This window comes from Phasianus colchicus, chromosome 31 (genome assembly GCF_987193195.1).
Source record: "Phasianus colchicus chromosome 31, bPhaCol1.hap1.1, whole genome shotgun sequence".
Lineage (NCBI taxonomy): Eukaryota > Metazoa > Chordata > Aves > Galliformes > Phasianidae > Phasianus > Phasianus colchicus.
Window position 1 is genome coordinate 848,863 of NC_143466.1, and position 13,516 is coordinate 862,378.

General features: G+C 50.0%; 1 protein-coding gene across 1 annotated transcript in view; it reads left to right on the forward strand.

Annotated features, from left to right (window-relative positions):
• The window catches only part of LOC116239061 (uncharacterized), a 39,834-nt gene extending 26,877 nt beyond the window's left edge, over positions 1-12,957 (forward strand). Inside the window, 2 exon segments of the mRNA XM_090127491.1 lie at positions 11,445-11,471; positions 12,203-12,957. Coding sequence (XP_089983617.1) covers positions 11,445-11,471; positions 12,203-12,765 — 590 coding nt within the window. The 3' untranslated portion in view covers positions 12,766-12,957.
• Positions 12,958-13,516: the final 559 nt, after the last annotated feature.

A 13,516-nucleotide genomic window follows, 5' to 3' on the forward strand; every position in this document is an offset into this window, starting at 1 on the left:
CATTTCCAGAGGCATGTAGCAGTGTCAATCCTGAACTCAGCAGCTTGTGGAAACAAGTGGATGCACGGGAGCGGAATTCCAGCCTCCGTGATGCATACTAAGGGCTGGTAGAGGTGCTTGTGTGATGTGGAAAAGCGGGTGCGGGGACATTTTTGTGGGGGTGGCTTATTCCACGTTTGGTCGCGCATGGACCATGTCCCTGAGAGATGGGGAGCAGCATGGAGGGCCGTGGGGCTTTCCCATCACTGCAGCTGGGTGCTGCTGTGGCCAGAGCTCACGGGGACCTTTTCGTGTCATTTGGCATCGCTTCCTTCCTGGGACAGATCGTGATCTCTCTTCCTTCTCCCCGCACGTATTTTTCAGAGGAGCTCCAGAAGCAAGGCAGAGCGCAGGAGGATGCAGAGAAAGGTGAGCTTCTGCAACGTGATGTCCCAGTGCTTGTGTGTGTGAGGAATTTTGAGGAAAACGACTGTGTTTATGTAGCTTGAGGGTGCCTTGCTGAAGGCGTCCCACAGCAGTGTTCCCAAGCATTTGTGAGTGATAGGGTGCTAACCAAGGTGTTTCCCCCCTTCCTCCTTGTCTTTCTGCAGAGACTCTGAAGAAGGAGAATGGTGAGTGGGACTGTCCCCTCTGAAGGCATCCCTCCCACCAGTATTCAGGTTTATTTGTCGTGGTGTGGTGCTGGTGATGGGGATGTGTGTGTTGGAGTGTTTGGAAGAGAAGAGTGTGCAAAAGGGTCTGTGGAGGGAAGACAGAGCTGTGGAGGGTGGAGAGGGAGAGCCTGAGCCCCGGGCAGCCCTGTCTGCTGCCGTTTGAGTTGTGGGTGGTGATGGTGGGGGACGTGAGTGTCAGCTTGTGCGGGTGTGAGCCTAAGTCCCTCTAGAGAAACCTTATGCTAACTGCAAGTGCGGGGCACGATGTAGTTGGGCCTAATTTGTTGTTTTCTTGTGTGGTGGCTGTGGTGACTGTGCAGAGGAGCTTCGTGCCAAGTATGGTGAGTCCTTGTGCTTGCCCGCATGCATTCCCGATGGGGATAAGGCCTTGGAGATGGTGAGGAGGGCTATTCCAGCCATACCGAGTGTCCCCAGACGGGTGCATTTCTTAGCCTGCCTCCACCCTGGTCTCCCTGTTCCAGCTGGTGTTCTCCAGCTTTGGCTTTGCCAAGGCTGTGTCCTAAGGCCAGTGCTGCAATGCATTCGGGCACTTTGTTTTGACTGTCTGGCTGTGCAGCCCAACTCTGGAGCTCCTAATCATGGTGTCTTTACCTTTCAGCACAATGTCAAGAGCAGATTGGTAAGTGAATGTTAGTAGTGTCATATCCGTGAGTGCTGGCACTGGGACTCTGATTGTTGTGGTGGAAGGTCTTGGCAAAAGCCGTGCTTCACCTCCGCGGTTGTCACCCACGTGTTACAAATATCAGAACTGCTGGAAAGTTCTGCTAACGTTTGGGACCTTGTTCAGATGGGGGAGGCAGTTTGTAGTTTGGGTGTCAGTGCTGCTGTGAGAAGTTTGAATGAATTACCTCGTGATGACCTGCATCCCAAAAGAAAGGAAATGCCATCCACGGGGAAGTCTGAGCCCCTTGCCGCTTGCTCAATGGCTTTGAGAACTTCTAAATTGGAGTGCAAGCTCAGCAGTGCAGCTGTGGAGATTCTGCTAATGGTTTGCTTCCCTTTTGGCACAATGTCCGAAGTAGCTTGGTAGGTGTATCTTCACGGTATTCTGTCACTGTGTGATGATGGGACAAAGACGCTAGGGGAAAGGCGAATTCTGTTGGGATTTGCTACTCTTGGTCTGCTGGGCTGTTCCCTGAGCCATTCCTGAATGAGCAGAAGTACTGGGATGTTCTTTTATGCTTTGGATTACTGATGCTGAGGAGTTGCCAGTGTTACATTTCCAGAGGCATGTAGCAGTGTCAATCCTGAACTCAGCAGCTTGTGGAAACAAGTGGATGCACGGGAGCGGAATTCCAGCCTCCGTGATGCATACTAAGGGCTGGTAGAGGTGCTTGTGTGATGTGGAAAAGCGGGTGCGGGGACATTTTTGTGGGGGTGGCTTATTCCACGTTTGGTCGCGCATGGACCATGTCCCTGAGAGATGGGGAGCAGCATGGAGGGCCGTGGGGCTTTCCCATCACTGCAGCTGGGTGCTGCTGTGGCCAGAGCTCACGGGGACCTTTTCGTGTCATTTGGCATCGCTTCCTTCCTGGGACAGATCGTGATCTCTCTTCCTTCTCCCCGCACGTATTTTTCAGAGGAGCTCCAGAAGCAAGGCAGAGCGCAGGAGGATGCAGAGAAAGGTGAGCTTCTGCAACGTGATGTCCCAGTGCTTGTGTGTGTGAGGAATTTTGAGGAAAACGACTGTGTTTATGTAGCTTGAGGGTGCCTTGCTGAAGGCGTCCCACAGCAGTGTTCCCAAGCATTTGTGAGTGATAGGGTGCTAACCAAGGTGTTTCCCCCCTTCCTCCTTGTCTTTCTGCAGAGACTCTGAAGAAGGAGAATGGTGAGTGGGACTGTCCCCTCTGAAGGCATCCCTCCCACCAGTATTCAGGTTTATTTGTCGTGGTGTGGTGCTGGTGATGGGGATGTGTGTGTTGGAGTGTTTGGAAGAGAAGAGTGTGCAAAAGGGTCTGTGGAGGGAAGACAGAGCTGTGGAGGGTGGAGAGGGAGAGCCTGAGCCCCGGGCAGCCCTGTCTGCTGCCGTTTGAGTTGTGGGTGGTGATGGTGGGGGACGTGAGTGTCAGCTTGTGCGGGTGTGAGCCTAAGTCCCTCTAGAGAAACCTTATGCTAACTGCAAGTGCGGGGCACGATGTAGTTGGGCCTAATTTGTTGTTTTCTTGTGTGGTGGCTGTGGTGACTGTGCAGAGGAGCTTCGTGCCAAGTATGGTGAGTCCTTGTGCTTGCCCGCATGCATTCCCGATGGGGATAAGGCCTTGGAGATGGTGAGGAGGGCTATTCCAGCCATACCGAGTGTCCCCAGACGGGTGCATTTCTTAGCCTGCCTCCACCCTGGTCTCCCTGTTCCAGCTGGTGTTCTCCAGCTTTGGCTTTGCCAAGGCTGTGTCCTAAGGCCAGTGCTGCAATGCATTCGGGCACTTTGTTTTGACTGTCTGGCTGTGCAGCCCAACTCTGGAGCTCCTAATCATGGTGTCTTTACCTTTCAGCACAATGTCAAGAGCAGATTGGTAAGTGAATGTTAGTAGTGTCATATCCGTGAGTGCTGGCACTGGGACTCTGATTGTTGTGGTGGAAGGTCTTGGCAAAAGCCGTGCTTCACCTCCGCGGTTGTCACCCACGTGTTACAAATATCAGAACTGCTGGAAAGTTCTGCTAACGTTTGGGACCTTGTTCAGATGGGGGAGGCAGTTTGTAGTTTGGGTGTCAGTGCTGCTGTGAGAAGTTTGAATGAATTACCTCGTGATGACCTGCATCCCAAAAGAAAGGAAATGCCATCCACGGGGAAGTCTGAGCCCCTTGCCGCTTGCTCAATGGCTTTGAGAACTTCTAAATTGGAGTGCAAGCTCAGCAGTGCAGCTGTGGAGATTCTGCTAATGGTTTGCTTCCCTTTTGGCACAATGTCCGAAGTAGCTTGGTAGGTGTATCTTCACGGTATTCTGTCACTGTGTGATGATGGGACAAAGACGCTAGGGGAAAGGCGAATTCTGTTGGGATTTGCTACTCTTGGTCTGCTGGGCTGTTCCCTGAGCCATTCCTGAATGAGCAGAAGTACTGGGATGTTCTTTTATGCTTTGGATTACTGATGCTGAGGAGTTGCCAGTGTTACATTTCCAGAGGCATGTAGCAGTGTCAATCCTGAACTCAGCAGCTTGTGGAAACAAGTGGATGCACGGGAGCGGAATTCCAGCCTCCGTGATGCATACTAAGGGCTGGTAGAGGTGCTTGTGTGATGTGGAAAAGCGGGTGCGGGGACATTTTTGTGGGGGTGGCTTATTCCACGTTTGGTCGCGCATGGACCATGTCCCTGAGAGATGGGGAGCAGCATGGAGGGCCGTGGGGCTTTCCCATCACTGCAGCTGGGTGCTGCTGTGGCCAGAGCTCACGGGGACCTTTTCGTGTCATTTGGCATCGCTTCCTTCCTGGGACAGATCGTGATCTCTCTTCCTTCTCCCCGCACGTATTTTTCAGAGGAGCTCCAGAAGCAAGGCAGAGCGCAGGAGGATGCAGAGAAAGGTGAGCTTCTGCAACGTGATGTCCCAGTGCTTGTGTGTGTGAGGAATTTTGAGGAAAACGACTGTGTTTATGTAGCTTGAGGGTGCCTTGCTGAAGGCGTCCCACAGCAGTGTTCCCAAGCATTTGTGAGTGATAGGGTGCTAACCAAGGTGTTTCCCCCCTTCCTCCTTGTCTTTCTGCAGAGACTCTGAAGAAGGAGAATGGTGAGTGGGACTGTCCCCTCTGAAGGCATCCCTCCCACCAGTATTCAGGTTTATTTGTCGTGGTGTGGTGCTGGTGATGGGGATGTGTGTGTTGGAGTGTTTGGAAGAGAAGAGTGTGCAAAAGGGTCTGTGGAGGGAAGACAGAGCTGTGGAGGGTGGAGAGGGAGAGCCTGAGCCCCGGGCAGCCCTGTCTGCTGCCGTTTGAGTTGTGGGTGGTGATGGTGGGGGACGTGAGTGTCAGCTTGTGCGGGTGTGAGCCTAAGTCCCTCTAGAGAAACCTTATGCTAACTGCAAGTGCGGGGCACGATGTAGTTGGGCCTAATTTGTTGTTTTCTTGTGTGGTGGCTGTGGTGACTGTGCAGAGGAGCTTCGTGCCAAGTATGGTGAGTCCTTGTGCTTGCCCGCATGCATTCCCGATGGGGATAAGGCCTTGGAGATGGTGAGGAGGGCTATTCCAGCCATACCGAGTGTCCCCAGACGGGTGCATTTCTTAGCCTGCCTCCACCCTGGTCTCCCTGTTCCAGCTGGTGTTCTCCAGCTTTGGCTTTGCCAAGGCTGTGTCCTAAGGCCAGTGCTGCAATGCATTCGGGCACTTTGTTTTGACTGTCTGGCTGTGCAGCCCAACTCTGGAGCTCCTAATCATGGTGTCTTTACCTTTCAGCACAATGTCAAGAGCAGATTGGTAAGTGAATGTTAGTAGTGTCATATCCGTGAGTGCTGGCACTGGGACTCTGATTGTTGTGGTGGAAGGTCTTGGCAAAAGCCGTGCTTCACCTCCGCGGTTGTCACCCACGTGTTACAAATATCAGAACTGCTGGAAAGTTCTGCTAACGTTTGGGACCTTGTTCAGATGGGGGAGGCAGTTTGTAGTTTGGGTGTCAGTGCTGCTGTGAGAAGTTTGAATGAATTACCTCGTGATGACCTGCATCCCAAAAGAAAGGAAATGCCATCCACGGGGAAGTCTGAGCCCCTTGCCGCTTGCTCAATGGCTTTGAGAACTTCTAAATTGGAGTGCAAGCTCAGCAGTGCAGCTGTGGAGATTCTGCTAATGGTTTGCTTCCCTTTTGGCACAATGTCCGAAGTAGCTTGGTAGGTGTATCTTCACGGTATTCTGTCACTGTGTGATGATGGGACAAAGACGCTAGGGGAAAGGCGAATTCTGTTGGGATTTGCTACTCTTGGTCTGCTGGGCTGTTCCCTGAGCCATTCCTGAATGAGCAGAAGTACTGGGATGTTCTTTTATGCTTTGGATTACTGATGCTGAGGAGTTGCCAGTGTTACATTTCCAGAGGCATGTAGCAGTGTCAATCCTGAACTCAGCAGCTTGTGGAAACAAGTGGATGCACGGGAGCGGAATTCCAGCCTCCGTGATGCATACTAAGGGCTGGTAGAGGTGCTTGTGTGATGTGGAAAAGCGGGTGCGGGGACATTTTTGTGGGGGTGGCTTATTCCACGTTTGGTCGCGCATGGACCATGTCCCTGAGAGATGGGGAGCAGCATGGAGGGCCGTGGGGCTTTCCCATCACTGCAGCTGGGTGCTGCTGTGGCCAGAGCTCACGGGGACCTTTTCGTGTCATTTGGCATCGCTTCCTTCCTGGGACAGATCGTGATCTCTCTTCCTTCTCCCCGCACGTATTTTTCAGAGGAGCTCCAGAAGCAAGGCAGAGCGCAGGAGGATGCAGAGAAAGGTGAGCTTCTGCAACGTGATGTCCCAGTGCTTGTGTGTGTGAGGAATTTTGAGGAAAACGACTGTGTTTATGTAGCTTGAGGGTGCCTTGCTGAAGGCGTCCCACAGCAGTGTTCCCAAGCATTTGTGAGTGATAGGGTGCTAACCAAGGTGTTTCCCCCCTTCCTCCTTGTCTTTCTGCAGAGACTCTGAAGAAGGAGAATGGTGAGTGGGACTGTCCCCTCTGAAGGCATCCCTCCCACCAGTATTCAGGTTTATTTGTCGTGGTGTGGTGCTGGTGATGGGGATGTGTGTGTTGGAGTGTTTGGAAGAGAAGAGTGTGCAAAAGGGTCTGTGGAGGGAAGACAGAGCTGTGGAGGGTGGAGAGGGAGAGCCTGAGCCCCGGGCAGCCCTGTCTGCTGCCGTTTGAGTTGTGGGTGGTGATGGTGGGGGACGTGAGTGTCAGCTTGTGCGGGTGTGAGCCTAAGTCCCTCTAGAGAAACCTTATGCTAACTGCAAGTGCGGGGCACGATGTAGTTGGGCCTAATTTGTTGTTTTCTTGTGTGGTGGCTGTGGTGACTGTGCAGAGGAGCTTCGTGCCAAGTATGGTGAGTCCTTGTGCTTGCCCGCATGCATTCCCGATGGGGATAAGGCCTTGGAGATGGTGAGGAGGGCTATTCCAGCCATACCGAGTGTCCCCAGACGGGTGCATTTCTTAGCCTGCCTCCACCCTGGTCTCCCTGTTCCAGCTGGTGTTCTCCAGCTTTGGCTTTGCCAAGGCTGTGTCCTAAGGCCAGTGCTGCAATGCATTCGGGCACTTTGTTTTGACTGTCTGGCTGTGCAGCCCAACTCTGGAGCTCCTAATCATGGTGTCTTTACCTTTCAGCACAATGTCAAGAGCAGATTGGTAAGTGAATGTTAGTAGTGTCATATCCGTGAGTGCTGGCACTGGGACTCTGATTGTTGTGGTGGAAGGTCTTGGCAAAAGCCGTGCTTCACCTCCGCGGTTGTCACCCACGTGTTACAAATATCAGAACTGCTGGAAAGTTCTGCTAACGTTTGGGACCTTGTTCAGATGGGGGAGGCAGTTTGTAGTTTGGGTGTCAGTGCTGCTGTGAGAAGTTTGAATGAATTACCTCGTGATGACCTGCATCCCAAAAGAAAGGAAATGCCATCCACGGGGAAGTCTGAGCCCCTTGCCGCTTGCTCAATGGCTTTGAGAACTTCTAAATTGGAGTGCAAGCTCAGCAGTGCAGCTGTGGAGATTCTGCTAATGGTTTGCTTCCCTTTTGGCACAATGTCCGAAGTAGCTTGGTAGGTGTATCTTCACGGTATTCTGTCACTGTGTGATGATGGGACAAAGACGCTAGGGGAAAGGCGAATTCTGTTGGGATTTGCTACTCTTGGTCTGCTGGGCTGTTCCCTGAGCCATTCCTGAATGAGCAGAAGTACTGGGATGTTCTTTTATGCTTTGGATTACTGATGCTGAGGAGTTGCCAGTGTTACATTTCCAGAGGCATGTAGCAGTGTCAATCCTGAACTCAGCAGCTTGTGGAAACAAGTGGATGCACGGGAGCGGAATTCCAGCCTCCGTGATGCATACTAAGGGCTGGTAGAGGTGCTTGTGTGATGTGGAAAAGCGGGTGCGGGGACATTTTTGTGGGGGTGGCTTATTCCACGTTTGGTCGCGCATGGACCATGTCCCTGAGAGATGGGGAGCAGCATGGAGGGCCGTGGGGCTTTCCCATCACTGCAGCTGGGTGCTGCTGTGGCCAGAGCTCACGGGGACCTTTTCGTGTCATTTGGCATCGCTTCCTTCCTGGGACAGATCGTGATCTCTCTTCCTTCTCCCCGCACGTATTTTTCAGAGGAGCTCCAGAAGCAAGGCAGAGCGCAGGAGGATGCAGAGAAAGGTGAGCTTCTGCAACGTGATGTCCCAGTGCTTGTGTGTGTGAGGAATTTTGAGGAAAACGACTGTGTTTATGTAGCTTGAGGGTGCCTTGCTGAAGGCGTCCCACAGCAGTGTTCCCAAGCATTTGTGAGTGATAGGGTGCTAACCAAGGTGTTTCCCCCCTTCCTCCTTGTCTTTCTGCAGAGACTCTGAAGAAGGAGAATGGTGAGTGGGACTGTCCCCTCTGAAGGCATCCCTCCCACCAGTATTCAGGTTTATTTGTCGTGGTGTGGTGCTGGTGATGGGGATGTGTGTGTTGGAGTGTTTGGAAGAGAAGAGTGTGCAAAAGGGTCTGTGGAGGGAAGACAGAGCTGTGGAGGGTGGAGAGGGAGAGCCTGAGCCCCGGGCAGCCCTGTCTGCTGCCGTTTGAGTTGTGGGTGGTGATGGTGGGGGACGTGAGTGTCAGCTTGTGCGGGTGTGAGCCTAAGTCCCTCTAGAGAAACCTTATGCTAACTGCAAGTGCGGGGCACGATGTAGTTGGGCCTAATTTGTTGTTTTCTTGTGTGGTGGCTGTGGTGACTGTGCAGAGGAGCTTCGTGCCAAGTATGGTGAGTCCTTGTGCTTGCCCGCATGCATTCCCGATGGGGATAAGGCCTTGGAGATGGTGAGGAGGGCTATTCCAGCCATACCGAGTGTCCCCAGACGGGTGCATTTCTTAGCCTGCCTCCACCCTGGTCTCCCTGTTCCAGCTGGTGTTCTCCAGCTTTGGCTTTGCCAAGGCTGTGTCCTAAGGCCAGTGCTGCAATGCATTCGGGCACTTTGTTTTGACTGTCTGGCTGTGCAGCCCAACTCTGGAGCTCCTAATCATGGTGTCTTTACCTTTCAGCACAATGTCAAGAGCAGATTGGTAAGTGAATGTTAGTAGTGTCATATCCGTGAGTGCTGGCACTGGGACTCTGATTGTTGTGGTGGAAGGTCTTGGCAAAAGCCGTGCTTCACCTCCGCGGTTGTCACCCACGTGTTACAAATATCAGAACTGCTGGAAAGTTCTGCTAACGTTTGGGACCTTGTTCAGATGGGGGAGGCAGTTTGTAGTTTGGGTGTCAGTGCTGCTGTGAGAAGTTTGAATGAATTACCTCGTGATGACCTGCATCCCAAAAGAAAGGAAATGCCATCCACGGGGAAGTCTGAGCCCCTTGCCGCTTGCTCAATGGCTTTGAGAACTTCTAAATTGGAGTGCAAGCTCAGCAGTGCAGCTGTGGAGATTCTGCTAATGGTTTGCTTCCCTTTTGGCACAATGTCCGAAGTAGCTTGGTAGGTGTATCTTCACGGTATTCTGTCACTGTGTGATGATGGGACAAAGACGCTAGGGGAAAGGCGAATTCTGTTGGGATTTGCTACTCTTGGTCTGCTGGGCTGTTCCCTGAGCCATTCCTGAATGAGCAGAAGTACTGGGATGTTCTTTTATGCTTTGGATTACTGATGCTGAGGAGTTGCCAGTGTTACATTTCCAGAGGCATGTAGCAGTGTCAATCCTGAACTCAGCAGCTTGTGGAAACAAGTGGATGCACGGGAGCGGAATTCCAGCCTCCGTGATGCATACTAAGGGCTGGTAGAGGTGCTTGTGTGATGTGGAAAAGCGGGTGCGGGGACATTTTTGTGGGGGTGGCTTATTCCACGTTTGGTCGCGCATGGACCATGTCCCTGAGAGATGGGGAGCAGCATGGAGGGCCGTGGGGCTTTCCCATCACTGCAGCTGGGTGCTGCTGTGGCCAGAGCTCACGGGGACCTTTTCGTGTCATTTGGCATCGCTTCCTTCCTGGGACAGATCGTGATCTCTCTTCCTTCTCCCCGCACGTATTTTTCAGAGGAGCTCCAGAAGCAAGGCAGAGCGCAGGAGGATGCAGAGAAAGGTGAGCTTCTGCAACGTGATGTCCCAGTGCTTGTGTGTGTGAGGAATTTTGAGGAAAACGACTGTGTTTATGTAGCTTGAGGGTGCCTTGCTGAAGGCGTCCCACAGCAGTGTTCCCAAGCATTTGTGAGTGATAGGGTGCTAACCAAGGTGTTTCCCCCCTTCCTCCTTGTCTTTCTGCAGAGACTCTGAAGAAGGAGAATGGTGAGTGGGACTGTCCCCTCTGAAGGCATCCCTCCCACCAATATTCAGGTTTATTTGTCGTGGTATTGTGGTGGAGGTTGTGTGATTTTGTGGAGGAGTTTTTGGACCAAATGGAAATGTAGAAGGGACTGTTGAGGCATGGCTCTGACTCAAAGGCTTGTTATGGCTGTCCCCATGGCAACACATTCTACTGTGTTTCACATTATTGCTTTGAGTGGTGAAATTATACTGTCTGTAATCTTTGGGGTACGTGGGCCTGCATGATGTGGCATGAGCCAGGGCACCTCCTGAATCCTGCATCCTTGCTGGGTTGGGGAATCCAAGTAAGCCGTGCTCTGGAACTTTTGCACTTGTGACTGACAATGTGTCTTTTTCTGTACTGGCTGCATTGATTTGGCGGTGGAGCTCATTGTAAATAAGTTTGAGTCCCTCAGCTTGCCCTCAGGCATTTGCTATTGGGATAAGGCCTTGGAAATAGCAGAGAGGGCTATTCCAGCCATGCCAAGTGTCTCCAGTCATGTCTGTGGTTGAGCCTGCCATCTCCCCAGTGTCAGCGTTCCAACTGGTCCTTGTCATCTCCTGGGTTGGTCTCAAGAATATTATCTGAGCCACGTGGATTTTCTCTTATTGTTCAGGACTTCATTGCTTTGTGGTGGCCAGTGTGAATGTTGTATGCTACTTTTGAGGAGTCTGGACCACTTGCATAATGGTTTTTTATCTGCTTGTTTTGGAAGTGGTTCTTCAACCTAACTGTGGAGTAACTGTTTGTGTTGTCTTTGCCTTTCAGCACTCTCAGAATCTGTTCAGTGAATGTTAAGAGTAGAGTTTCCTTGAGTGCTCATGTTGCAACACCAAGTGTGAAGGGAGGACTTCACCAGGGATGTGTTTCTCCTCATCTCCTGGGTAGTTCTCTCCCGCAGCTTCCGATTTTCAAAACTGATCTCAGAATCACAAAATTGTGTGGCTTACAAAGGACACCTCTAGGTCACCCAGTCCTCCTGCTAAATCAGGTTTCCTATTATAGGTTGCACAGAAAAATGTCCTTGTGTGTTTTGAGTATCTCCAGAGAAGTAGACTCACTGGGTTCTGTCACAGACACAATAGCTTTTGCCTCTTCCATTTAGTTGTGTGGGATCTCATGGAAGTTTTGTACTTACTTTGGTATAACACACTTCTGTGTAATCAGCTGATGTTTTCCTGGTTTCAAATATTCTTGTCCTTTGTCATGGAAAATAATCATTATAAAATGGTTTTCTTACCTGCAGAACAGGCAAGCAATAACACTAGTGCTCGATTGTCTGCCAGTAGCGTGGGCTGTTAAGTCACTGGAGACTAGATTTTCAGAAAACACTTTTCTTCCTTTTTTTGTTTTCTGTAGAGTTATTGCGTGCGCAAAGACATAAAGGTAAGAAAAATACCATTCTGAATCCCATCTCTTAAAGCTTTAATATAGCTCTTGAGTAACCATTTGTTCTCAGGCCACTTGTTCTATAAGTAACAGCACAAGAGAAAGAACTTATTTTGAATCCTTTAGTTATCCATTTGCTGGCTTAGAAATGTCTCAGTAATTTCTGTTCTTCTGGGATATATAACAGAATTGTTTCCTCTATAAAATTAGAGGTTTGGTCTGTGTAAGAAAGAGGCATTTGATTCAGGGTGTTCAGCTAGAGCAATACTACTGCTAAGTGTACACAAACCTGCTGAATTTATCATGCAACCTTGGCAAATGGCATTATTCCTCGTTCCCTTGCAAGAAGATTTTGTGATTCTGGTTTTGTTGAAAGAGGAGTTGTGTTCCAAAGCATGGCTCTTATAGTCTGGTCTCTTCCTTAGTGTTGAACAATTCCTTAGTCAAAAGCTCATAATCTCCTTACATTTTTCCTTTGTGTTGCATGCCATAGTTGCATGCTGGTGTCTTTCAGTATGTCACAGATGAGACACAAAGGAGAAGGGAGATGACTTGGGTTGCCAGAAGTTGGCGGTATCCTGGGCAAAGAAATTTCCTAGGATCTATCAGAGTGGAGATCAAGGCGAGGCAGAGGAATAAATATATATTCATAGGATCAAACAGCAGGAAGCCTCAAAGCAATAGACCTCTTGTTATTTAGTACTTAACAAATTGCCTTATTATCGCAGTTGATGTCACCCTCGATGCTGACACAGCTCATCCTAAACTGCAAGTGTCTGAAGATGGGAAGAGTGTAACAGACACTGGTGTGATGAGAAAGGTGCCCAGCAAGGAGGAGAGATTTGATTCCCACACTTTTCTGTTGGCGAAGGAAGGTTACACAGCGGGGAGACATTATTGGGAAGTGGATGTTGGAAAGAAGCGCAACTGGAACTTGGGTGTTGCCCAGGAGACTGTGACCCGGAAAGAGACAGTGGCTCTGTCCCCAGAGAATGGTTTCTGGGTCATAGGGTTAGCAGATGGGCAAGAGTATTGGGCCCACTCAGATCCCTGGACCCGTTTGACAGTGAGTGGTAGACCACAGAAGATTGGGATCTTCCTGGACATCTCATCCAAGAAGTTATCATTCTTCAGTGTTCGTCAGAAAAAATTGGTGTACACTTTTAGCTTTGTTCATCATCACATCCAGAATGTGAAGCTTTTTCCTTTCTTCTCAACAGGTTCAGCTACAACCAGTTCTGACACTGAGCCTCTAAGAATTGCATGGGGGTTTGATGATGATGACAAGTGAATGGTTGAAGTGAAAATGCGCGGTTAATTAATGACTAAAGTCTAGAGTCTGATGTCAGAGTACACTGTATTCAGCCCCATGCTTTGTGCCACCAAGTTGAAACATAAAATTCTTCCACCATTGCTTGCTAAGTCTTCTGTGAACTATTTCTGCAGGAAAACTCTGATGTCAGGCTGCTGGTCAATACGTAGAGAGAGCCTCCAGGTATTTCTATGAACCTACACATGTATTTTCTAAGCACAGGAACTGATCACTATTGTTTTGTGTGTGTATGCCTGTGTAGAGATTATTCCATCAGATGTGAAGAAGAGCATGAATTCTTTTTCTGTGCACTGATCACCACAGGAAACATTCATGACACTTATGTGCAAAAGCTGGCTATTGTGCTAGCATGGGAGAGCTTTCTGATGAGCTGAAACCACACTACTTAAGAATACCTCTGACTTCTGACACTAGATGATCACCAGTCATGGCAGATCCTTGTATATCAGTTGCAAAAACAGTCCTCTCACCTGGAAATGGCATGGAATATGGGCCAGCCTTCCTCATTTTGGTATATGGTCTGAAAAATATTCAGAAGAATTTACAAGGTACAAATATTCTCTCATTTTTAGTGAGTACAGACAGAATTCACACATGAAGATGAAGATATCTAAGCTTACATGTCAGTGAATTTGTTGTTGACCTCTTCTGCCTTTCCTGCTATTTCTATATTCATGGATTTCATCTTTTTCTCCCCTCAGGAGAGAAT